This window comes from Monodon monoceros, unplaced genomic scaffold (genome assembly GCF_005190385.1).
Source record: "Monodon monoceros isolate NGI ecotype Baffin Bay Population unplaced genomic scaffold, NGI_Narwhal_1 Super_Scaffold_21, whole genome shotgun sequence".
Taxonomy (NCBI): domain Eukaryota; kingdom Metazoa; phylum Chordata; class Mammalia; order Artiodactyla; family Monodontidae; genus Monodon; species Monodon monoceros.
In genome coordinates this window covers 16,490,442-16,513,078 of record NW_021703778.1, presented here as the reverse complement: position 1 = coordinate 16,513,078, position 22,637 = coordinate 16,490,442, and the positions used below count along the sequence as shown (strand labels likewise).

At 41.3% G+C, this 22,637-nt stretch overlaps 1 protein-coding gene across 2 annotated transcripts in view; it reads left to right on the top strand.

Moving 5' to 3' along the window:
• Window positions 1-697: 697 nt before the first annotated feature.
• The window catches only part of ITGB1 (integrin subunit beta 1), a 42,255-nt gene continuing 20,315 nt past the window's right edge, over window positions 698-22,637 (top strand). Inside the window, exons 1-3 of one of the 2 annotated variants that reach the window (XM_029236268.1) lie at window positions 698-958; window positions 18,309-18,375; window positions 20,560-20,645. In XM_029236268.1, the coding sequence (XP_029092101.1) occupies window positions 18,309-18,375; window positions 20,560-20,645 (153 nt within the window). In that variant the 5' untranslated portion in view covers window positions 698-958. The remainder of the gene's footprint in view (window positions 959-18,308; window positions 18,376-20,559; window positions 20,646-22,637) is intronic. The other variant, XM_029236269.1, reaches the window with a different exon arrangement.

Sequence of the window (22,637 nt, the reverse complement as noted above, 5' to 3'; positions counted from 1 at the left end):
CAAAAAAGTGAGGATGAACAGAAACTGTATCAAGGATGAAACTTTTCCATCTCATCCCTGTGCCCCAGATTAACCTAACAAAAGCTGCTCCCCAACTCACCAGTTTTTCTCTAAAACTTTCCTCATCTCCAGCTTTCCTGGCACCCATTTCCTCCCTGAGTCTTCCCCTTTCTCAAAGACATAAGTCAAGCAAATCCTCACGCCAGAAAAATAATACCGGCTTTAGCCACTTCCCTTCCAAAAGGGAAACGTTTTTGGTCCCACGAAGCCTTTCAAGGTGAGTGACTAAGTGTCTCGATTTGTCGGGGACTGAGGCGGCTCCCGGGAGACAGGGCTTCCAGGGTTCAAAACCGGGCAGTCCTGGGCCAGCCGGACGGACCGCGGGCCGGACAGACGTGGGGCTTTGAGGAAGCAGCGCCTAAGACAGGCCGAGAAGGAGGCTCCGGAATTCCCTCACGGGAGGATATTACGGTGCGCAGGGCCGCGCAAATCCTCCCTCTCCCGGCAGCAAAGGAAACTGAGGCACCGCGAAGGCCGCGGCGGAGTCTGTCGCCCGACCCTGCCGCTCCTTTGTCCCGGGGGCCCCCTTCTCTCCCCCGGTCCCGCACCGCCCCTGCCCGATTCCTCCCCCTCCCCCAGCGGGCGCGGCTGACGCGGCCCGAGAGGAATGCGCTTCCGGAGGGAGAGGGCGGCGGCGGCGGCGGCGGCCTGAGGAGCGGGATCGCCGCGCCTGGGAGGCGGTGCCGCGGGGGTCGTTTCCTGCCGGGAGGCGGCACCACGCCGCTGAGTCTCCTCCTCCCGCCCGAGAGGAGGAGGCGGAGCCGCCGCCGCCGCGCCAGAGCCCGAGCCCGAGCCCGAGCCCGAGCCCGGGAGGCCAAGGCATCCCTGGGGACAGGCCGAGCGGGAACGGCGGAGCACAGGCCGAGCCGACCGCGCGGGCTGGACGCCGCGGGAGAAGGTGGGCCCGGGCGGGCGGCGTGTTCGGTGCGCGGCCGGGCCAGGGCCGCGGGGCAGGTGTGGGGGCCGCGGCCTCGGGGCGGATTCCAGTCGTTGGGCGGGGGAGGAAGTCGGGCCGCGCCCGCTCCCGGACCTTCCCGGCCGGGGGGCGTCGGAGGGCGCTGGCCTGTCCGGGCTCTGCCCCCGCTCCCGAACCGCGGTCGCGGAGGCCCGGGGCCGGGACCCTCCGCTCGGACGCTGGCCGTGGGCACTCACCCCGCGGGCTAGGCGCGGACGGGCCTCCGCGGGCCGGCGTCCGGGGAGCGGCCTTGACCCCGGCTGCCCCGAGACGCCGGCTGCCCCGAGACGCCGGCTGCCGGGCCTCCACGCGGGGACCACTCACCCCCGGCTCCAGTTCTGCGCCTGGGGCGTCGCTGAGCCGTCGGGAAACGGGGCGCGGGGTCGGCGCGTCCTGTGGGCCCTTTCCCCTAATGCTGGGTGTAGACGCCGCGGCGGTGTCCAGGGCTAATACCCGACCTGTGCCTGATTCGTGCCGTTCCTTATGTTTCAGAACAAGTTGAATTTTTAAGGATGCTAGTATTTAATGCCTGAGCAATTTTTGTTTCATCAGATTTGTGCTTTTGAGTCAAAACCTAGCGCTAGTAAATTACGCTCTTTAAGGTTCCAATTCCCCATCTGTAAAATGGGAACAATACCTACACTAATAATAAAGCTAGTAACTGTTATAATAACGACAGTAAGGGTCAAGCTTAGCTCTACGCACTTTACCTTTATTTTCTCATTTAATCCCGGAACCGGTCCGACGAGGTAGGTGCCGTTTTTATCCCTGTTTTACAAATGAAGAAACTGAGGCACAGGGAGCGTAGGTGGTCATCCAGCTGTATGAAGACAACCCGTGGGGTCTAGCAACCCATGTTTGAACCACAAGTAACTTTGCAAAAGTGCAGTGTAGTGAAAAGCAAATGTAAAATGGAAGACACCTAGAGTAGATGCTCAATAAATATTAACTCCTTTTCTTTCCTTCTTGGTATATTAAAAAGATTTTTTAAAAAGTCTCAGCATGTGATTGGTAATGTTATTAGTAAGGTTTCTTTGGATCTGCGTTCCACAGAAATGGGTAGAATTACTGGGTTATTTTTTATTGTTTTGATTGTACAAAAATAACAAATGCTAATTGAATTTTGATTAGGCATCTTTCTTAAACTACATCCAGCCTTTACAATAGGTTATGTAATAGACCACTTTAGAAATGACTAAGGGATTTTAGTTGCAAGTTACCTCTTCTAGATTTGTGGACATCTAGGCCCACGGGGTCAGGGCTTACTTAAGAGTCCCACTAAAATGTTCTATTTGAAAATAATTTTAGTTCATTGTTTGATAATAAATGAGGGACTGAAGATGATTAAATGATAAATAGAAAACACATGAAACAAATCAATATTTTGGTTACAGGTGTTTGAGGAGAAAGCCATTTTACTCACCCTAAAATTCATTCCGTAGTTAAGAAGACAAGGGGATGTGGTTAATACTTTACTCCTGTGAATAGAAAGCAAACAAACTCCAAATTAAGTCATGTATGTTGACTTCACAGGCCTAAAACGTTAAGTTTTTGTAATGTCGATTCTTTTTAAAAGAATGTTAAGTTCTCTATTAAGATTATTTTCCCAATATTCTGTGTGTGCACAGAATAGAATAGAATCAGCAGTATTGAAAATCACTGGATTTAGGTGGCTTTCTCCTCAACTTTCTGGTCAGTATAATTAAAAGCAGCCCCAAATTAGCATCACTGAATGACCATGTAGTTCTATATTGGGGTCGATAAATTCCTAACTCCTGGAGAAACTCTGGGGACATCTGGTCACTTTTAAAAAATAGTGAAAATTAACAGTTTCAGGTGGAGCTAGTTTTCATGGAATGCTTGCCGCTTAATAGCTTCGTTGCTTGACTTCTTGCCAAATTGTGGCTTACAGCGTTGGGGGTAATATAATATTGTATCTGAAGAAAATATATATTTTAAAAATCATTTTGTAAGTGCACTGGTTTGTTCTTAAGTACTCTGCTGGAGTGATGAGATGAAACATCTAACTGGTAAAAGCTTCAGAACTTTGAAGTTCTGAGAATTGTCATTTCTGAACGTGTATCAAGCTGAATCAGTATCTGAGAGGATTCATGTGGACTGATTTCCCCACTGCATGGAGAGTTAGGAGCTGTCAGGTTGTCAGTAGAATTCTAGAAGATCATATTGTGCAAATATGTAAATATCTTTTGTTGTGTTAGCAGGTCTATTCTGACTGGTTATATGTTGGGGGATTTTTGTCCTTTTATATTGCTATTGCAGAGGTGGGAGTCGGGGTCCGGAGGGTGGGCTTACAGGAGTATGAGTAGGGAAGAGTACATTAGTCTTCAGAACCCTGAAATGATAGCAGTATCTATAGCTGTAGAAAACTGAAAAAATTGTGTGTATCTAGGTTACAGGAGGTGCAGTCCGTGAAACCCCCAGAACATTAGCAGCCTTCGAATATGTCAGTAGATGGGTGAAAAAAATGTGGTATCTCTTGTTCAGGAGCTGTATGCAAAAGGAGCTAAACTGTACTTTGTAAATTTCACATCTTTTTAAAGATGGCTAATTATGAGACCTTTACAGAGTTAAGTTTTATTTATAAAATAATTAAAAAAGCCTCTAAGCTTTATTTTGGGTTTGTGGCTTTGGAAGATAAGGCTAAAGTTAGCTATATTTAGCAGTATGCTAAAGTGTGTGTATATCATCTCATCATGAAATGTGTGTGTGTGAGTGAAAAACTGCTTCAAATATACATAGTACATACATGTATAAACACACAATTATAGGACTAATTTCAGTAAACAGTCTCCAAAGTACAGCTTCCTGGACCCCAGGGATGTATAAAATAACTCACTGGAGTGTAGGAAGAAAATATTAGACTTAATTTTATATATATTTTTTAATCTCGTATTTTAAAGTTTAAACTTTTATTATGGTTTATAATATCTTACTGTATTGCTGTAGAAGTACATGTATTTTAATTGGTAAGTAAATACATATTTTGGATTACATGTATGCTCAAGTTTTTTTTTTTTTTAATAATAAAGGTGAGTATTAAAAAGCTTTGGAGATCTTGGTGTGGGGATGCCTTGGGTGGGGCTACGAGGACTACTTATTTCGGAGGGAGGATGGGTCAGACCTGGTGTCCGAGGTAAGAGAGGAGAAAGGAACTGAAGTGGCCCGGGTCTCTGCTTAAGAGGTGCGCTTGGCCAAGGCAGGCAGCGCGACCACAAGGGGGTGGTGCTGGTCGCCTGGAGGGAGGGGAGTGCTGAACTCATCCTGCTGAGACAGCTGGGGTGTAGTGGAATATGCCCATTGCGAGCTCAAAAGCAGCAGTCGGGCTGGGAGACTGAGATTGGGGAATTCCTCGTCTGTCAGAACTGGTTGACGCTCTAGGCTGCACATGAAAATACTGGAGAGCGTGTAGAGTGAAAGGGGGCCGCGGAGAGGCCCTGGGAACACTTTGACAGTCAAGGGCCGGGTGAAGGAAAAGGAATCTAGAAAAGCATTTTCCTTCCCCAATTTGTTTGAATTTCTGATTCCTTCCTATGACAGCTAAGTGAGTGACCTGGGTATTTTCAGGGATTTCCTGTGATGGGCATGTTTGAGGTGAAGAGAGAAGCATCATTAGGTAAGCGGTTGGATGCAGCAAAGGCTTCTTGATTGGGGAACTTGGGTTTTGGGCAAGCTGGGCCTGAACTTCTCTGGGACGATTGTTGGAACACCTCACCTGGAAAGGGCTTTGGTTTCTGCATCTGCACCATAAAGTGGTCTCTTGGTTTCTCTCTCTGTGTCACTGAAGAGCTGAAGGCCAGCTGTTGCATGACCTGGCCCTGCAGAGTTCAGGTCTTCCCTCTCCCGTGAGCAGCCATCCTCTCCTGCCCTTCACCCCAGAGGATAGGTGCTGTGCCAAGATGTGGCTTTGAGAAGGCTGCCAGTGCTGGCGAGCCAAGTGGGTTACTGTTAGCTCTCTGTCTGGGTGGAGCTCTGTTGTCCATGCCTTTTTAAAAAAAAATAAATTTATTTATTTTTGGCTGCATTGGGTCTTTGTTGCTGCGCGCGGGCTTTCTCTAGTTGCAGCGAGTGGGGGCTACTCTTCGTTGCAGTGTGCGGGCTTCTCACTGTGGTGGCTTCTCTTGTTGCGGAGCACGGGCTCTAGGCTTGCAGGCTCAGTAGTTGTGGCATGCGGGCTCAGTAGTTGTGGCTCGCGGGCTCTAGAGTGCAGGCTCAGTAGTTGTGGCGCACGGGCTTAGTTGCTCTGCGGCATGTGGGATCTTCCCGGACCAGGGCTCGAACCCATGTCCTCTGCATTGGCAGATGAATTCTTAACCACTGTGCCATCAGGGAAGTCCCGTCCATGACATTTTAATCCATCAGTGTACTGAGTGCCACTTCCCTGAGCAGTGCAGTGCTGAGTGGGTGTAGATCAAGGAGTTGACCTGCACCTTGCTGTTGAGGATACTATCTAGTTGGGACAAGTTGTGTTCAATCTAGGGAAACATAGCAAATACCACAGAATGTTTTACACAAGGTACTGTACCAGGTAATATTCTCTAATAGATTTTGAGGAGAAGATCAGCATTGGCTTAAGTGGTTTTGGAAGGCTGTGTAGAGGAGCTTGGAATGGTATGACCAAAGAGACGGGTGACAGATGTGACATGGTCAAAGGACAGTATAGTTAGAAGGGAGAATACAGTCTAATTTAGCAAATAAATATTGCTTGACTACTTTGATATATAATCATACATATATAAGTATATATGCATTTATAGTATAAATATATATAAATAAAATGAAGGCTGTGTAAAATGAAGGCGTGGATTCTTGCCCTCCAGCTCTAGTCCAGTGTGGTTCACAGACATTGATTACAATCAGTTATAATAGAAATTTGAATTAAAACAACACTGTGTTATTGAGCATCACTGAAGGTTTGTCATTTACTGCGCTAGACACTATCAAGAATATCTTTGGGGACAAAAAAAGGAGTAGTTAATTCGCTTATGGTGGTTGGTAAAGAGATTAAGAGCCAATGAAGGCTAAAAAAATTTCAGAAAGGTAGAAGAAAAATTAATATTTTGTTGTAGGGAATGTAGTTTCAGTGGAGTGATGAGGAAAGCATTTACATGAAAAATTGTGTACCATTTGATGTGTGGAGGTCACATTTCCATGTACAAATGTTTATTGAATGAATCTGTAAATAACAAGCTTTCATAGTCTGTGAAATTAGGAATAATTACCTCCAATATTTTATAGTTCATTATTTCAGATAGTAATTTCTTTGCTTCTCAGAAGGCATGATGGTGGGTCATATTTGATTGTTGGAGGAAGAGATTGTAGTTTTAAAAGTTGCATTTAGTATTATGTTATTTTAGGAAAGCACAACAGAAACACAATAAGGAGTGGATTTGTGCTTACTAAAGAAGCATGGTTTAAACAGATTTCGAACCATTAATTAAGCAGTCACTCAGGTTCTTATGTTTAGAAGTCAGTGAATGAGTTGAAGCAGTAATCAAGTAAGCTGTGATCTGTAGGTCACTGTAAAGATATTTGTTTTACATTCATGGTAATATTTTATCCTTGCAATAGTTCTAAGGTAGACATTATTCTCACATAGTGCTGAGTAAAAGTGAGAAATTGATTTCTACCTATATTTAGTTAGGCTTTAAAACATTTATCTCCTCTCTCTCTCTCTCTATATATGTATATATGTATATATATATATATTTAAAATATATAAACATCTATATGCTTTAAAACATTTATCTTCTCTCTCTATATATATATTTATATATATATATATTTTTTTATATATATATATATTTTAAATATATTCAGCACTATGTTTGTTTCAATCCAGTACAGGGCAGAGAAGAGATGTGACAAAAGATATGGTCAAAATTTATTAAAGTTTTGATCAAGTAAGAATTTTGGAGTGATCTACCTAAAAAGTAGATTTAAAATTACACAAGGGAACATAACTTACAATTCTCCTTAATTGAAATTATGTGGAACAAATCTTGCTTTTAAGTGGTTTTTGATACCATTAATTAAGGTGGTAAACTTTTTTCTGCTAGCTCCATTCATAGTTATCTTTGTAAACTTGTCCCAAAGTAAAATTTCTCAACCAAAGCAGTTGCTAACTTACGCTTCTTTTCCCTTCACAGGGAAAGGCAAAATCTATTAGACATGGCCAAGTATAAAGAAGGAACAGCTCACTAGTCTGGTTTGAAATATGTCAATTGCTGGGTAATATCTGTTGAGTGGAAGGAGGATCTCCGAAGAATTAAGTTCAGGCAACTTTTCATCCTCGTTTTGGATCAGCCCTTAATATTATGCCTTAATAGCTTTGTTTAAAGTGTTTGTTTTTTGCTTGTATTTTAAGTCCTTTTGCAGTCTTTGAGTTTATTTTGTGCCCCTTGACCAGTTTTTGGAATTTAATGCTTAATTCATTTTTTTTTTTTGGTCCTCATGTAAAGGCTATAACCTTTTTGATAGGGGAGGTGGTGGTGGTATACCAGTTATCTACTTATTGGATCACTATTGGCTGTATCATAATGTTTCTAATTGCCTTGACTTACTTTGAATTCCCTGTGGTCAAGCCTGCTCTTCCTGGCATGTTGATTCTGTTCCTCATGTGTCTGAGTTTTATAGAGGATTTCAACTTAAATTTCCTTCCTTATCTCTGTATACTTTTCCTCTAGTTTTGTGGTTTTACTGTTTCTGATTGCAATAAAATTTATTTGAGATTTTCTAAATTCCTTGAAGAGCATAATGTGTTCATTCTCCTTTTTTTTTCAGAGAAGATTCTTCATTTTCTTTCTACTTTTTCTGCTGTAGAAATTTTTCTTAGATGTTCAGTTCCATGCCCTTACGTCTCCCCACTTCCAGCTTCTTTATCTTTGAGGCTTTTTATTTGCCCACTAGAAGTATGTCCGTTCTTTATCTTTCCGTTGCAGTGTGTGGTGGGTGGTGATGATTGATTTCCATGTTCTCATTTTCCTGGAGAAGGTGGGTAGAGTAGTCACTTGTGATGAATTTTGTTCTGTTACTCTGTAATAAAAGTATTAGCCCTGTTCCCAGGTTTCAGATTTTTTTGTAAGCCTGTAGCTTTGGAGCAGTTGAACCTTTGTTGTTGGAACTCAACTCAGGCTGTTACTACCTTTGGGCAAGAAGGGGTCAGTGCTCAAAAAAAGCTTTTTTTTTCTTCTGGGTGTGAGTAGTGAATTTTAGAAAGTTTTCTACTTCAGACTACTATTTATCGACCACAGTGGGTGGAAAAGGAGTTCAAAGGGGGTGTTGTGTCTTTGCCTTGGAGTACTCAACCTCCTCTCTTTCCTGTTCCCTCTCTTTTCCCCCTTTCATCTTATCTGCTAAGTTTTGTTAATCATTAATTCTAGTTTATTACTTGGGCCATAAGCACCTCCATGGTCACTACCACGCACCTCTTCCTGCCAGAGAGAGGGGAAAGATGTTTAGTTTTAATTGTTCTTCCTGCAAGGGGGAAAGGTGCTCTTGCCCCAGGGGAATTCATCCCCAAGCCCTCACTCTCAAATTTGATGGCATAGAGAAGAGCAGCCTCTCAGAGTTCCTTCTGTTTACATTCTCCCATCTGCTTGCTCTGTGTGGGGAGAAGCAGGATGAACTGCACGGTAATTCCCTGAGGCTTTCAGCTTGGCTCCGTGTTCCTTTTCTGGACTGTGTTGATTTGTAGATATTAATCTATTTTTGGACTATATTTTTCCTTTTAAAAGCAGATACAGAAAATAGTGATGGTGGTACAGACTTGAGATGAATCTAACCTTATTATAGTTTTAGGAGAGGCTTATAATATATCTCAGTATAGGTATTTGAATCTTTTTCACCAGTAAGGTGAAAAGATTTAAAATGTTACGGTATAAAAAAGGAAGCCAAGTTCTGTTCTCTGGAAGAGAGTATTTGACTGGTGAGAACCCTTAACCTTTCTTATTGGAAACCTACTTACATTGAAAGCTTGGGCTTTCGAATACTCCTGGGTTCCCAGCTTTGTCATCTGTGTGTCTGGTACATGGTAGATATGCAATAGGTATTTGTTGACTTGAATTTAATTAGTTGTATTGAATAAAAATGTGTTCTTGTGCAAAGATTTTGTAGGAATAAATCTTTTGTGGATGACTTCCTTTTGTACTATGACCTTTTGGGCATAGTTGGCTTCTGGGCACCAAATTTTAAAACTTGAAGTAAATGTAATAAGAGTAATTTTTCTCTCAAGTGTAATTGTTTAATTTCTACAAATAAAGTACTTATAAAATTTATGAAGATTTTATCTGTAAATGTAAAAAGAAATGCCAAATGAGTGATTTGTCACATTGTTAAAAACATTAATAGATAATAAGTGTGTATTTAAAAGTTTGAACAGCTCATAAAACCACATTTAACCTTGATGAATAAAGATGAGTTTACAGTGGAGATAAAAGTAATTATGTACAATTTTTGACAAGGGGAACAATTGCACATATTTGAGGTTGTTAACCACTAAAAGCAGATTGTTTCGGGGAGGTGTTTAACATTATTTACTGTTCAAGGGATGAGTTATGACCCTTTAGATAAAATTAAGCATAGTAAGAAATATTAGGATGAAATGCTTTTGTAGGAATGAGACCATAACTTGTCGGTATACTCATGAAATTTGACAGTTAAAATACTTTTGGCCTCCAATCACTTTGAAGGACTAAGAAATAAACTCACAGAACATTTTAAGTCCTTTCCATTTCTGTGCTCTGAGTCACTTCTAACAGTAGAAGGATGTTCTTTTATCTTTAAAATAGTGACTGAGTAGGCCTTCAAAAAATTGTGGTTTAATGGAGCACAAAGTCAGGTCATAGCTTCAGGATTCAGATGGTCTGGTTTCAGTTCTACCTGTGCAACTTTGGAGAAGTTGTTTAACCTCTCTGTGGTTTGGTCTCCTCATATAAAACAAAGGTAATATCATTCCCAACCTTGTAGAGTTACTTAGAGAAAGTAGTTAGCTGCTTTATTTTTATTGTCATCATTATAGTCATTTGAAGGTGTCGGAATAAAAGTAAGATAACTTTCTGTTACAAATTACCTTAAATCACCAAAACCTCAGTTACTGTATTACTCTTGTCTGCACCTGGTGCGCCTCGTCCGGCCTCTTCTGAATGAGCAGATCTCCTGTTTAAGTAGTCCTCAGTGGGCAGCAGTCCCTGAGCGAACCAAACTGTTACAAGCTTCTGATCCAAGTTTCTCCTGTATCTTTTCAGGGCAGTTTCCTTCTTTCTTTTTGCCTCTGCTAGATTTGCTTCCCCATGACAGAAGAAGCCTCAAGTCATTCTTCCTTATTTCTATTTGTATTAGGTATGTTATCCTCCACCCTGATCTTTTTTTAAGGTGATTCGTGATACTAACTTTCAGAAATATCTGTGCTTTATCTAATGTAATAAAAAGCACTGAGGTTTTGCTGCTTTTATTGTTTTACATACAATTTGTTCTAAATATAATTGTTAGAAAGTAGAATAATCCTACTTAAATGTGGAACTGAAAATATTATCTAATTATAGTTAACATAATTAGTATCTAATTAATATAATAATTAGCATCTGATTAAACCTTATTATATACAGTATAAGGTTTTGATGTCATATCAAAATAATATTTGAGTGGCTATAAAAATCAATCTTAATCTATTGTTTGCAGTTGTGTTCTTTCTAACCCTTACACTTTATCCTTTCTTCCATATCTTGTGTTTCACGTAACATGGGTCAATTCAGAGTTTTTGGTTATAATTATGATTGAAAAAAAGCAAAACATTCAAACATGGTTACTTTTTAAAAAAATTTTTTTTTAAATTGGGGTATAGTTGTTTTACAGTGTTGTGTTAGTTTCTACTGTACAGCGAAGTGGAGTTCCCTGTGCTGTACAGCAGGTTCTTGTTATCTATTTTATACATATTAGTTAGTGTATATATGTCAATCCCAATCTCCCAATCCATCCCACCCACCCTTTCCCCCCTTGGTGTCCATATGTTTGTTCTCTACGTCTTTGTGTCTATTTCTGCCTTGCAGACAGGTTCATCTGTACCATTTTTCTGGATTCCACATATGTGCATTAATATACGATACTTGTTTTTCTCTTTCTGACTTACTTCACTCGGTATGACAGTCTCTAGGTCCATCCATGTCTCTACAAGTGACCCAATTTCGTTCCTTTTAAAAACATAGTTACTTCTTTATTGAATCAAGTTGTTGAGCTCCAGCTGTAATGTGTAGTAATAATGATAACAAGTACCATCTAGGTAGTGCTTACAATGTGCCAGATGCTGTTTTAAATGCTTTATATTTACAACTCATTTAAACTTCACATAACCCCTATAAGGTAGGAACTACCTTGCCCATTTTAAAGATGAAGAAACCGAGGCATAGATTAAATAACTCCAGTATCACCTACCTAATTAGGGGTTGATCAGAGGTTTCAGCCCGAGCGTCTGGCTCCACAGTCCACACTCTGAACTCTGCTACGCCTTAGCAAACAGTGGTGGGCACAGCACAGCACTCTTCTTGCCCTTGTTAAGCTTTTTTTTTTTTTTTTTTTGGATACCTCAGAGTATCTGCAGTTATCTTTAGATTATTTATTAAATATTAAGATACCGTGCTAGGTACAGAGGACATGGAGACTTGACTTCTAGAAGATGACAATTCATAAGGCAGGTCAGCCTTACTACACATCTATAGTAGATGGGTAAGAGCTACATACATCTTAAATACTAAATCTTTTGAACAGAGGTTGTTGGTGTTTGTCTTAATATATGTGTACGTCTGTATGTGAATCACCCAGCTTAACTCCCCTCCCCAGTTCTTGCCATCATTGAGGCTCTCAGGAGTTAGTGCAGGTGATACTTCTCACATTCTGGTCTAACACTTTTCTGGCTCTTTCAACTCCCATGGCTTTGAGCGCTGAACTAGAAACCTCTTCTGTCCTCCTCACTTCCTCCTGGCCTCCTGTGGGTCCCGCCGCTGCTGCGCGCAGAGCAGTTGTGTGACTCACTCCGGCTGACTGCATCTTGCCTCAAGTGCTTCTGTCTTTTCAATCCCTGGGGCTTCTCCAACAAGCCCTGTCTGTCCGTAGGATGAGAAGCTGGCAGCAGCCTTCTGGGCTGCTGCACTGTTGTTCTTGGAAGTGTAGGGCAGGCCATGCCCTTGGGGCAGACTTCTACCTGTGGGGACTCAAACTGACAGACGTGATCCTCGGTGATCCTTCACGGTGGTCCTCCTCTGGACACACTTTCTACAGTTGTCCCTGGTATTCTAGGGGGACTGGTTCCAGGACACGTCCCGTCTGCCCCACCCCCAACCAAATCCACAGAGGCTCAGGTCTCTCTTATAGGATGGTGTAGTATTTGCATGTAACCTATGCACTTCCTCACGTACACTTTAAATCACCTCTAGATGACTTATAATACCTAATAAAATGTAAATACTATGTAAATAGTTGCCTGTGCAGGGCACATTCAAGTTTTGCTTTTTGGAACTTTCTGGAATTAAAAAAAATTTTTTTTCCATCTGTCATTGGTTGAATCCACCAATGGAACCTATGGATTCAGGGAGTGAACTGTATACACTTCTCAGAACTTCTCAGTAAGACCAAGCCCCCAGGCACCGACTGCGGTAGCTAAAGCGCCCTGGCCTTTTCTCTTCTTGGCTTGCTCTCTTCAGCACCTCTCTGGTTCCCAGGTCACCTTCCAAGTGAGCTGCTAGCACACATGCTTTTATCTCAGGCTCCACTTTGGGAACAAATCCCAGCTAAACCAGTTCCCATAGCTGTCTCCTCACCTAGGCCTTTTACCCAACACTGCCTGACCCTGAAATGTTACACCCGGCTCTTTAGCCCCTTTCTCTCACCCCTGATCAGCCCCTGATCTCTAGGCCTTTGACTCTGTCGTCTTCTCTTTGTTGATGTTTGTCAGCACTGCCACTGCTTTGACCCCTTCCTCCTCCGGGCACTTGCTCTGTAAACAATGGAATTAATTCAGCAGTTTCAAATTGGAGTTTAAGGACCCATGGGAGGTAGTCTCAGCGATTTTTGCGTGTTTCTACAAGAATTTTAAAAAATTTTGGGCTTTTGTGCAAATAATTATAATAATAAACAACCAGTATGTGGATTCTCTGGTTGACCACCTTCTAACTGAGTGTGTGTGTGTGTGTGTGTGTGTGTGTGTGTGTGTGTGTGTGTGTGTATATATATATATGTTATTTCAGTGCCTATGTGTGTGTTTGTGTAAATGAATTTTGGTTCATAATGTACAAGAGCCTGGAGCATGAGGCATTTTATATCTAGCTGCAAGTTGGCTTGCGTATACTTAAGTGAATTGAAAATTGTTATCCCTAGGGTATCTACAGTAACTGTTTGCTATTTAAAGACGGTCTGCATAGTAACTAATTCTGAGAAACTCTTCTTTCCTGGGCTTCTAAACAACGTCCAAGAAAAATGTCATACAGTTTAACATATTTCAGCAAAAGTTTTTGAGCATTGATTTTATGCCAAGTGCTTCTAGGTCCTGTGTTCTTGGTGCTTAGAACCTGTCAGGGCAGACACTTAACAGGTAATTTCAGGTGAGATGAGTGTTAGAAATGTGTCTTTATAATTAGGGTGTCCGGCACCTGCTGGGCCCTCAGCATTGCTCTATAATCCTGTTGCATCTTCTTGATTTTCTTCAGTCTCCCGACTCCCCTCTCCCCTTTTCTCCCAGCACTTGTCCTTGCTTCCTATTTCAGGAAAAAACGTGAGCTGTCATGCGTGAACTCGCTCAGCTTTTTACCCCCCGCCCTGACTTAGAGAAAGATGCTGCGCCTCTATTCAGGGGAATATGCCCCTTGTGCTGCCCGCCTCTTTGCTCCAGGGGGCCCTGGCTCCATCACTCTCTTCGTGTCTGCCTGCAGCTCTCCTCTCTTCCTTAGTATTCTTTTCTTCACAGTCTCAACCATCTTCATAATTTCATTGCCATCCACAACTCTTGGGTATGTATCTCTAACCCTGAATTCCTGAAAGCTAGGCCCATAGGTCTTAATTTCCCAGTTTGTATCTTTCCTAGATTTCACAAAGGCCTTTCACATTCGACATTTCTAAATCAAAATCAGTACTTTCTCCCCTAACTCCGTTCTCCTTCTGTCTTCATTTGAAAGTGATGATTCCCTTCTTCTCTCACCCTACCTTATCTAAGCAACCATCTTCCTTATCTAAGCAGCCCTCAGATCCCTCCTAATCACTGATTGTCTTCTTGTCCATTGTTACTCTGAAACCTCAGCCGTAAATTTTGTACCTGTCCAGCAGCTCCTGTCTTGCCATTCATCCCCTACCCCGCTGATTTCTGCCACTTACATGTTGTCATGTTACTACCCTGTGCCATTTTTTTCCAGCTTCCTTGCTACATGTAGACTAGAATCTAAACTCTTAGCATGAATGGCATTTAAGGCTCTCTGTAACCTGACTGTAACCTCCTGCCTTGCTGGTCTCGGTTTCTGTTATTTCCAGCTTCTAATTTAAGTCTCAGAAATACCTAAGTACTTTAAGATTCTTTTTGGCCTTTATGATATTTTAAGATTTTAACATAATTTATACTTACTGTAGAAAATTACAGGGATAAAATAATCACTCATCCCACTGACCAGATTTAACTGCAAATAACATATAAATACATTTTTTCTGTAGTCTTTTTTCTGTAAAGCTAGAGCAAATCAATTCCAGTTTGCGGGGAGAGAGAGAAGTCACCCGAACGTGTATGTTTAGTAATAAGATTGGAAAGAAGTTATTACAGTTCTTCTCAGGACTCCGTGGCCTTGCACGTGCAGACCTTTTGCCTGGGGTGTTTCTCTCCAGTGCCTACCCGTTTCCTATGAGGCTGCGGTTTGAACCTCCCTGAAGCTTCTGAACTTGCCCCGGCAGATTTTGGCATCCTCAGTGCACTTTGTCCTTATCTTCATTATAGAAACCAGCATATCACATTGTAATTATTTGTATTTTTTGTCTTCGAACTGAATATTACTTGAGACAGCGATCTTTGTATCTCCAGTAGGGCACAGAGCCTGACAGGGTTGGCAGAGGAAGCACATCCAGAGGTAAGGGAGAAGCCAGTAAAGTTCATGGGAATAGAGCATGTTAAGAAAGAACAGTGAGGTGTAGTCAGTGTTGCTGTGTAAGTTCTTTGGGTGGTAAACTGATGTATGTCCCCAGGTACGTTTTGTAGGCAGGCACTAAAGTTTTGAATGAATGAATGAACGGATGGATGCAGAGAGTAGGAGAGGCCTGGGAAGTTTTCTTTTTCAAGAGCAGTTTCACATGCGGATACCCAGTTACACAGGTGGAGGAGGGAGACGGAGACCCAGGTAGACAACTATTTCTAGACCTTTGATCATGAAGACGGTGAAAGTTAAGATGAGGACAGGACCTGAAGGCACCTCTCCCTGGTGGCCTCTCCTCAGGAGCTGTTCTGTGTGGAGTGCTCCTGGGGGGAGACTCCGCGGGGCACCTTTCTCAGCCTGAGAGTCACCTGGGGTGTAGGCCCCACCTCCCAGGATAGGGGTTTTCAGGCCTGGCATTCTCCCGGGACCACACACTGACCGGAGCTGCCTCAGGGACTCTGGAAGTCTCCGGAGCTCTTGGGTGCCGTCCTTCCTCCCTGCCCCCTCGCCCCACCGCCTCTCTGCTGCCTGCTCTCCTCAGGGCCCTCCTCGCTGCTCTTGTCTCTGCCCGGCCAGCCTCGTGGCTTTCCTTTATCCCTAACTGCCGCCGTCTCCCGTCTCCTAGGGCTTCTCTGCTTCCCGGGGAGAAAGCCTGGCCTTTGCAGGCCTGGCCGCTGCCCTGGCGGGGCTGCTGCTGGCCTCGGGCTGCCCTCCCCGCTGTGTGCTGCCTGCTTCCTCAGAAGGCTGGTCTTGGGCGCATCAAGGTTTATAGAAGGAAAAGAAAAATGGCATTAAAGTAGTATTTTAAAGCTGCGGGACCTAAGAATGTTAGGAAACTTTTTCTGCTACCAAATAACTTTATCTTAGTGGTGCTTCTCTGAGTTGTGTAACATTTTAAAGGTTTCCCAAGGTAGTCTAGTGGTCCTTAAGGTGACCTGAGTTGAATCCTGAAGACACACGTGTCAGAGTCCATATATGGACCAAATATCTGTTCTGTTCTCTTTGTGTAGAAACTGCCCAGATGTTCCATTCATCACAGTCATGCATTTCTTCGGGCGTCTTGCTGTTCCAGGTCCTTTTAATCATAGCTTTGGAATTGATAACATTATTTGAATTGTTCAGAATTATAGTCTGCGTGGATTTTTTACACATTGAACCTTTTAGTCAGGCCTTAAAAGGTAAACTGTCAGGCATTTCACACTTCAGTGACCCGGCTTTTGTTGGGCTTTTGGATGCAGTCACAAGTAATAACGTAAGCAGAACCGTGGCATAACAGGACTGGCTGCTCTGAGCACGGTTGCAAAGTGCATGACTGTGCAAGTTATTCATACTGCTTTTCTTTGGGAAACCGGAAAATGGGAGCAGCATCTGACAGAGGAAACCCAGTATCCCAGGGGTGCTCAGAGCATAACTTCAAAGCATTTTCGTGGAGCTGTGGGACTGTGTCCTGGAACATAGCCCTTGAAAATGAGGGGTTTTGAAAGAAAATTTTTTTTCTTATTAAAGGAAGTACACCAAGAAAGAAAAAAATTCCACACAGTACCCTGCCGTAATTGTTTTTACTAAGAAAGTGAAAAGAAGAAAAAGCTACAACAATTTAAAAACAAATGAACCCATTGTCTTTATATTATGCTTATAACTCTGTCATCTCCAGGATTCTTTGGTTACTTTATACATTTATATACTGTTATTTTTACATACCTGTCATATTAATGTGTTCTTTGCATCCAAAAGTTATTCTGTAAACCTTTTGATGTTACTACATTTTATTCTTTTGACTCTGGTACTCCATCAAGTTGACAGGGTTAGCCCTTTCCCCATCATTCTAGAGGACGTTGGCACTCTTGTCTGTTACAAACATGCGAGAGTCTATACTGAAAGTGTATGTGCATGTGTATCACTTTTTATATTTTAAATTATTAGGATGAATTCCTAGTAGCTCGTTTACTAAGTCAGAGGGTAGAAACAGTTTTAATGCTTTTTGATATAGATTGTTAAACTATTTTCCCCCAAGTTATACCAGTTTACAGCCATCTCCGGTCTCTCTTAGCCATCTGCGGTAAGTCTTTGTTCTGTTGTTTTGTTGGGTTAAAAAACTTTATTTTTTTTCCTGCTTGCTGGTTTACCTTACATTGCTTTAATTTATATTTCTTTGCTAAGTAGTAAAGCTAAACTTTGCTTGGTGGGGGGGTGTTATATTTGCCTTTGGTTTTTTTGCATTCCTGTGGAAGGGGCAGGTGTTCATGCATAATTATCAGACTGGCTGCTAGTCCAAGAGCAGTAAAAGTAGTTAAGGGATAGGGTCAGCGACCTGTGGCTATAGCCATCTTTGACCAACTCTGGTAAGATATGGATTGATGTTGTGAAAACTTTGATTCACAGAAAACAGTTACATACCTAATGGTTGGAGTTTGAGGTATCCTGCTTGATATACAGACTCTTACTTAATTTTTCTTCAGAGATTCCAAAGGACACTTAAGCCTCTTTCGGGTCTTCTTATGTCCCTCTCCCCAACTTTTGTGTAGTTTGTAGATCTAGAAATTGTAGGAAATTGAACTGAATATTTTACTGATTCCATGCGCAGAAGTTGATTTTCTTAAGAAATAGTTACAGGACATCAAACTCAAAAATTGAGCTGGGGCCTTGTGCAGGATGTTGGTCTCAGCCTTAGGAGAAATAAAAACTATTGAAAAGTTGTAAGCAAGGGGATGACATGATCAGGATTTTGACAGCTTCACTCAAACTAACACTCAGTGTTGGGGTAACTGAGGCATATGGATATGCCTGTTGGGCCCCCTCGGAGTCACAGGAGGTAATAGAGATTCCATGGGACAAAGACTTAATAGCTTTTAGGTGTAGGGATACTTGACACTTTTTGTTTTGAGCACTGTTCATTAAATGTTAATGTATAATTGATGTGGAGAAAAGTAAGAGTGGATTCTGGGAATCTGGAGTGGAAGGTGAGGTGCTGGGGGGAGAGGTGGATGTTGAGCATGGAGAAGGGCTGGGCAGGAAGATGCATTTACACTTATAAATTAGCGGACAAACAGGTGCGTGGCAATGATTAGGCTTTATGTGTTGTTTTTCCTTAATATAACATGGTACATTTTATATTTCAGATGAATTTACAACTGATTTTCTGGATTGGATTGATCAGTTCAGTTTGCTGTGTGTTTGGCCAAGCAGGTAAAAAAAGTTTCATAGTTGTCTTTTCACTTCAGTATCTTATGTCACTTTTTGACCACTTTAGATTCCTGGAAAAACCTACATCCCGTCGTCTTGCTCCTTCTGAAAGCCTTGCCGTGGCCTCACCTCCCTCAGAGTTGAGGGCGGGGCCCTTCCAGTGCCTGCAAGGCCCTTTCTCAGGCTCTGCCCCAGTCACCCAGAGTGACAACGGGAATAGGATGCGCTGCACAGAGCTCTTTGGGGAATATCATAGAGTGTGTAAGTGAGCATAGAGAAAGCAAAGGCGTGTTACATCTTTAGAAGGAAATGAAGTAAATGTGTAGACAGTGGATTATGAACTCTCCACTACTATCTGAAAGAATGAAAGCAGGAACAGTTGGCTTTCCAGAAGATGTTCTTGCACTTTGATCAAAAGTCTTGCAAAATGTTGGCATCTGAAAGAATGAAAGCAGGGACAGTTGGCTTTCCAGAAGATGTTCTTGCACTTTGATCAAAAGTCTTGCAAAATGTTGGCATCATGTAGGAGAGGAATGAAAAATAAAACTGAAAATATATTTAATCCTCTTATAAACCATGGTGCATCCACATCTGGAATAACGGATGTCCAATTCTGTTCTCCAAATCTCAAAAAATACACTGCATAGAACAATTGTTTGATATTAGGGTGGAAGGACTTAACACACGGAAAAATGAAGAAAGAAACCGTAAGGGACGTTGTTGATAAATTTAGGTTACATAAAACCAGCAATAACATAAAAAACCAAAGTATCTGTGTCAAAACACCATCGACAAAATGAGAAACTAAATAAGGATTTAATTTCACTTACAGATATAGAGCTCTAATAAAAACAGATGAACATGATAATAGAAAATTTATAAAAGAAATGGCGAGTAAAAATACGAAAAAAAATGAAACCTTCAGTAACTGACAATTAAATTGATGTTCTTATTTATACCTGTTAAATGAATTAAAAAAATCTTTGCATTAAAAAAGTGTTTCTTGTTGAGGGTATGGTGAAATGGTGTGTGTACACTGCTTGTGGGAGTGTGCGTTTGAACGTTACTGCTGGAGAGAAGTTGGTGTGTATTGAGAATCTTTAAAAGTTAATACTCTTTGCCTCAGTATTTTTTTTTTTAATTTGTGATAAGGAAATAATCAGAGTTTTACATTATAAGAATGGTCATCAGAGTGGGTGCATATATATATGCATGTATGTGTATATATGTGGAGGGTTCTTGTGGCATGTGTGAACTAATGCAACTAAAAACAATCTAAATTTATCCATCATTGAATAGGATACATTAATATAATGGAATATGTAATCATTAAAGCCATGTTTTTGAAGAATTTGGAATGAAACATTTGGATTAAGTATAAAAAGTAGTATATAAAATGTATATCCTTGATTTCATTTAAATAATGTCTGTATGCCTGCTTCCTTGCTATTGTTTTATTTATCTGCTTAGAAAAAAGACTGGGAAGAAATATACAAAAAATGTTAACAGTAGTTATCTCTTAGTGAGCAGGTTTTGAGTGACATTTAGTTTGTTCTTTATACTTTTACGTATTTTCCCAATTTTTTATAATGAGTGTGTGTTACAAAAACATACATTGGAGACAGTCCATATTAGTACTTAACCACACGGCAGACATGCTGATCCTTACACGGATTTAAAGAACTATATGGCGTACTTTGAACACAGACCTGAAAAATCAAGGGGTTGTGGATTGGATGAATATGGACTTTTCAAGTAATTTAACAAACGAAAATGGAAGTGCCTGCTTGAGGGGGTGGGGTATGGGTGCGGTGGGATGAGTTAAATGAAGAGAAAGAATACTTTTGCCCAGTTGTAAGAACACTCCTGAGAATTAATGACCATCCAACATGAGAGAGCATGAAATCATGCCTTTGGAAAAAAAGGACAAATGTATAGATTAAGGGTACCTAGTCTTTGCTATAGAAGAGAGATAACTGTGTCTTTTTATGGTTCTCTGTGGCAGGATGATCCAAAATCACCTCTCTCTGGGGGGTAGGTCTGAATCAGCTTAGTAACGAGGTTCATAGTGTTTATATTTAACGTTTGTATATGTTGTATTATTTGTCATTGTGATCCAGATTTTTCACTGTTCTCTCTCTCTTGAAACTTCGAGTAAAGTGGTCTATTCTTTGTTTCTCCTGACAGATGAAAATAGATGTTTAAAAGCAAATGCCAAATCATGTGGAGAGTGTATACAAGCAGGGCCAAATTGTGGGTGGTGCACCAATTCAGTAAGTAAGATTGTTCAAGTCTTCCCATCTATTCTCTAGTCATTTAGTGTTGCCCAAAACTGTATCCTTGGGAAGTGCTCGATGTGACTTTTCACTTCCTCATTGTTGACTGAATAAGCGTCAGCTCTGTGTAATCCTGTGTGATGCTCTGGAGCTGTGCTGCCCAGCACAGGGCCTGCTAGGCATATGTGGTGATGTTGAGCACCTGAGATATGGGTGGTCCAAACTGAGAATTGCCGTCAGCCTTAAATACATACCAGAGATTGAAGACTTAGCATTTCAACGTTAATGATTTTTGAAATCACTGACATTTTGTATATATTATTAATTTCCCGTTTCTTTTTTTTCTTCCTCTCAGCGTGGCTACTAGACAACTTAAAAATACATACGTAGCTCACCTTTATAGCGTGCATTGTTTCTATTGGACAGATTCCCAAAAACCTCTAGCCATTTCATTGGACTGTTTTAGATTTTTCCCTTTTTTTATGATGGGAGAGGTATACATTAACCTGCCTAATTGTGTTTTAATTAAACTAATATACACTTGATTTGCATCCTAATCAAAGCCCATTGAGGTTAGGCTTTAAATTTTATTCACTCTTGTCATCTCTGTACATTGCTCAACATGGTACCTTCCACAAAGCTTACTGAATATTGAATGAATGAATGCATGAACAGATGAATGCTAAGTTGGTACTGGAGGTAACGGGAAGTCATTTTGAGGGTATATAATCTATTTACAGAGTGAATAATATCAGAAGGTCAAAGGCTTATTGTTTGTTTTTACTCAGGCAGTTGACCCCGAAGTCAAGTGCCTGTTTTGTGGGCGTTACTGGTCAAATGTCAGATATTTCGTATGATTTGACCTATGAAAGACAAAATGAGAAGTTTTCGTTTTGTTATTTTAAAAATTTTCTACTGGCACCTTCTGTCCTCCTGAAAACGGTATTCTGGAATTAAATTGGAGACAGTGAAGGAAATAGGGAGTGCCTTGAGTTTGTCTCGGACTGGGCTTACTTCACTGAAACGCTTGGTTTTCTTACCTGGAAAATGAGCATGATCTGCCTCCTTTATCTCTGTTCTTACGAGAATCAAATGAACTAAGGCAGTTTCACTTAGAAGATTATAACAGCGGTGCGTGCCGCTCTCAACGGCAGCATCCATTTTAGGAGGCTTACAGTTTATCTGGGGTTTAGGGTTACCCTAGCCAAACTGTTCTTTCAGTAATTTAGCCATCTTTGTGGCATAATTCTTAAACTATTAAAGGTATTTGGGGATATCTTCAGTGACATTTTACTTGAGTGTTGTGATCTTAGTTTCCTGGATCGGCTGATGTTTGGAAGCGGATCCTGCACTGGGCCCCTGTGCGCTGGCGGCATTTTAGGTTTGACCACACATAAAAGTTGTGCAGCTTTGAACCATTGGGCCCATGGTTCTCCCTTCCAGTTTTTCTAAGTACAGAAAGGCTCTCATTTAGTACTATGTTTCCTTTAAAAAATAACTGATCAAAACCATTTTGTAATCTTTGTATATAAATATCCTCACTTTATTCAGCACCGTGAAATTGGTAGATAATAAACAACCATACAAAACATAACGTGACCCCAAATGAAAGGCATTTCCTCATTTTCCCAATGTCAAGATTTTAAAAAAGATTTTTGGCCAACTAAGTACAAATTTTTAGGGGTATATGTGAAAAAGTTAAATGTCTATTAGGAGTACACATTTTAAAATGATACACACACATATACATGAATACACCGTCATTGTTCCCCTTCCTCACATTTATGAAAAACATATTTAGAACCTTTACATGCATCTTAACAGCAGTGTTTTTGCTTTCACTTAGTCATCTGATAAAAAGAGCACAGTTTAAAATCACGTCACTAGTGGAAATTTTACCCCGTGCCACAAGTACCGTTCACATACCATTACAACTTTTTTTATTTTAAAAAAATTCACCCTATATACATGTTTGACCCTGTCGTATAA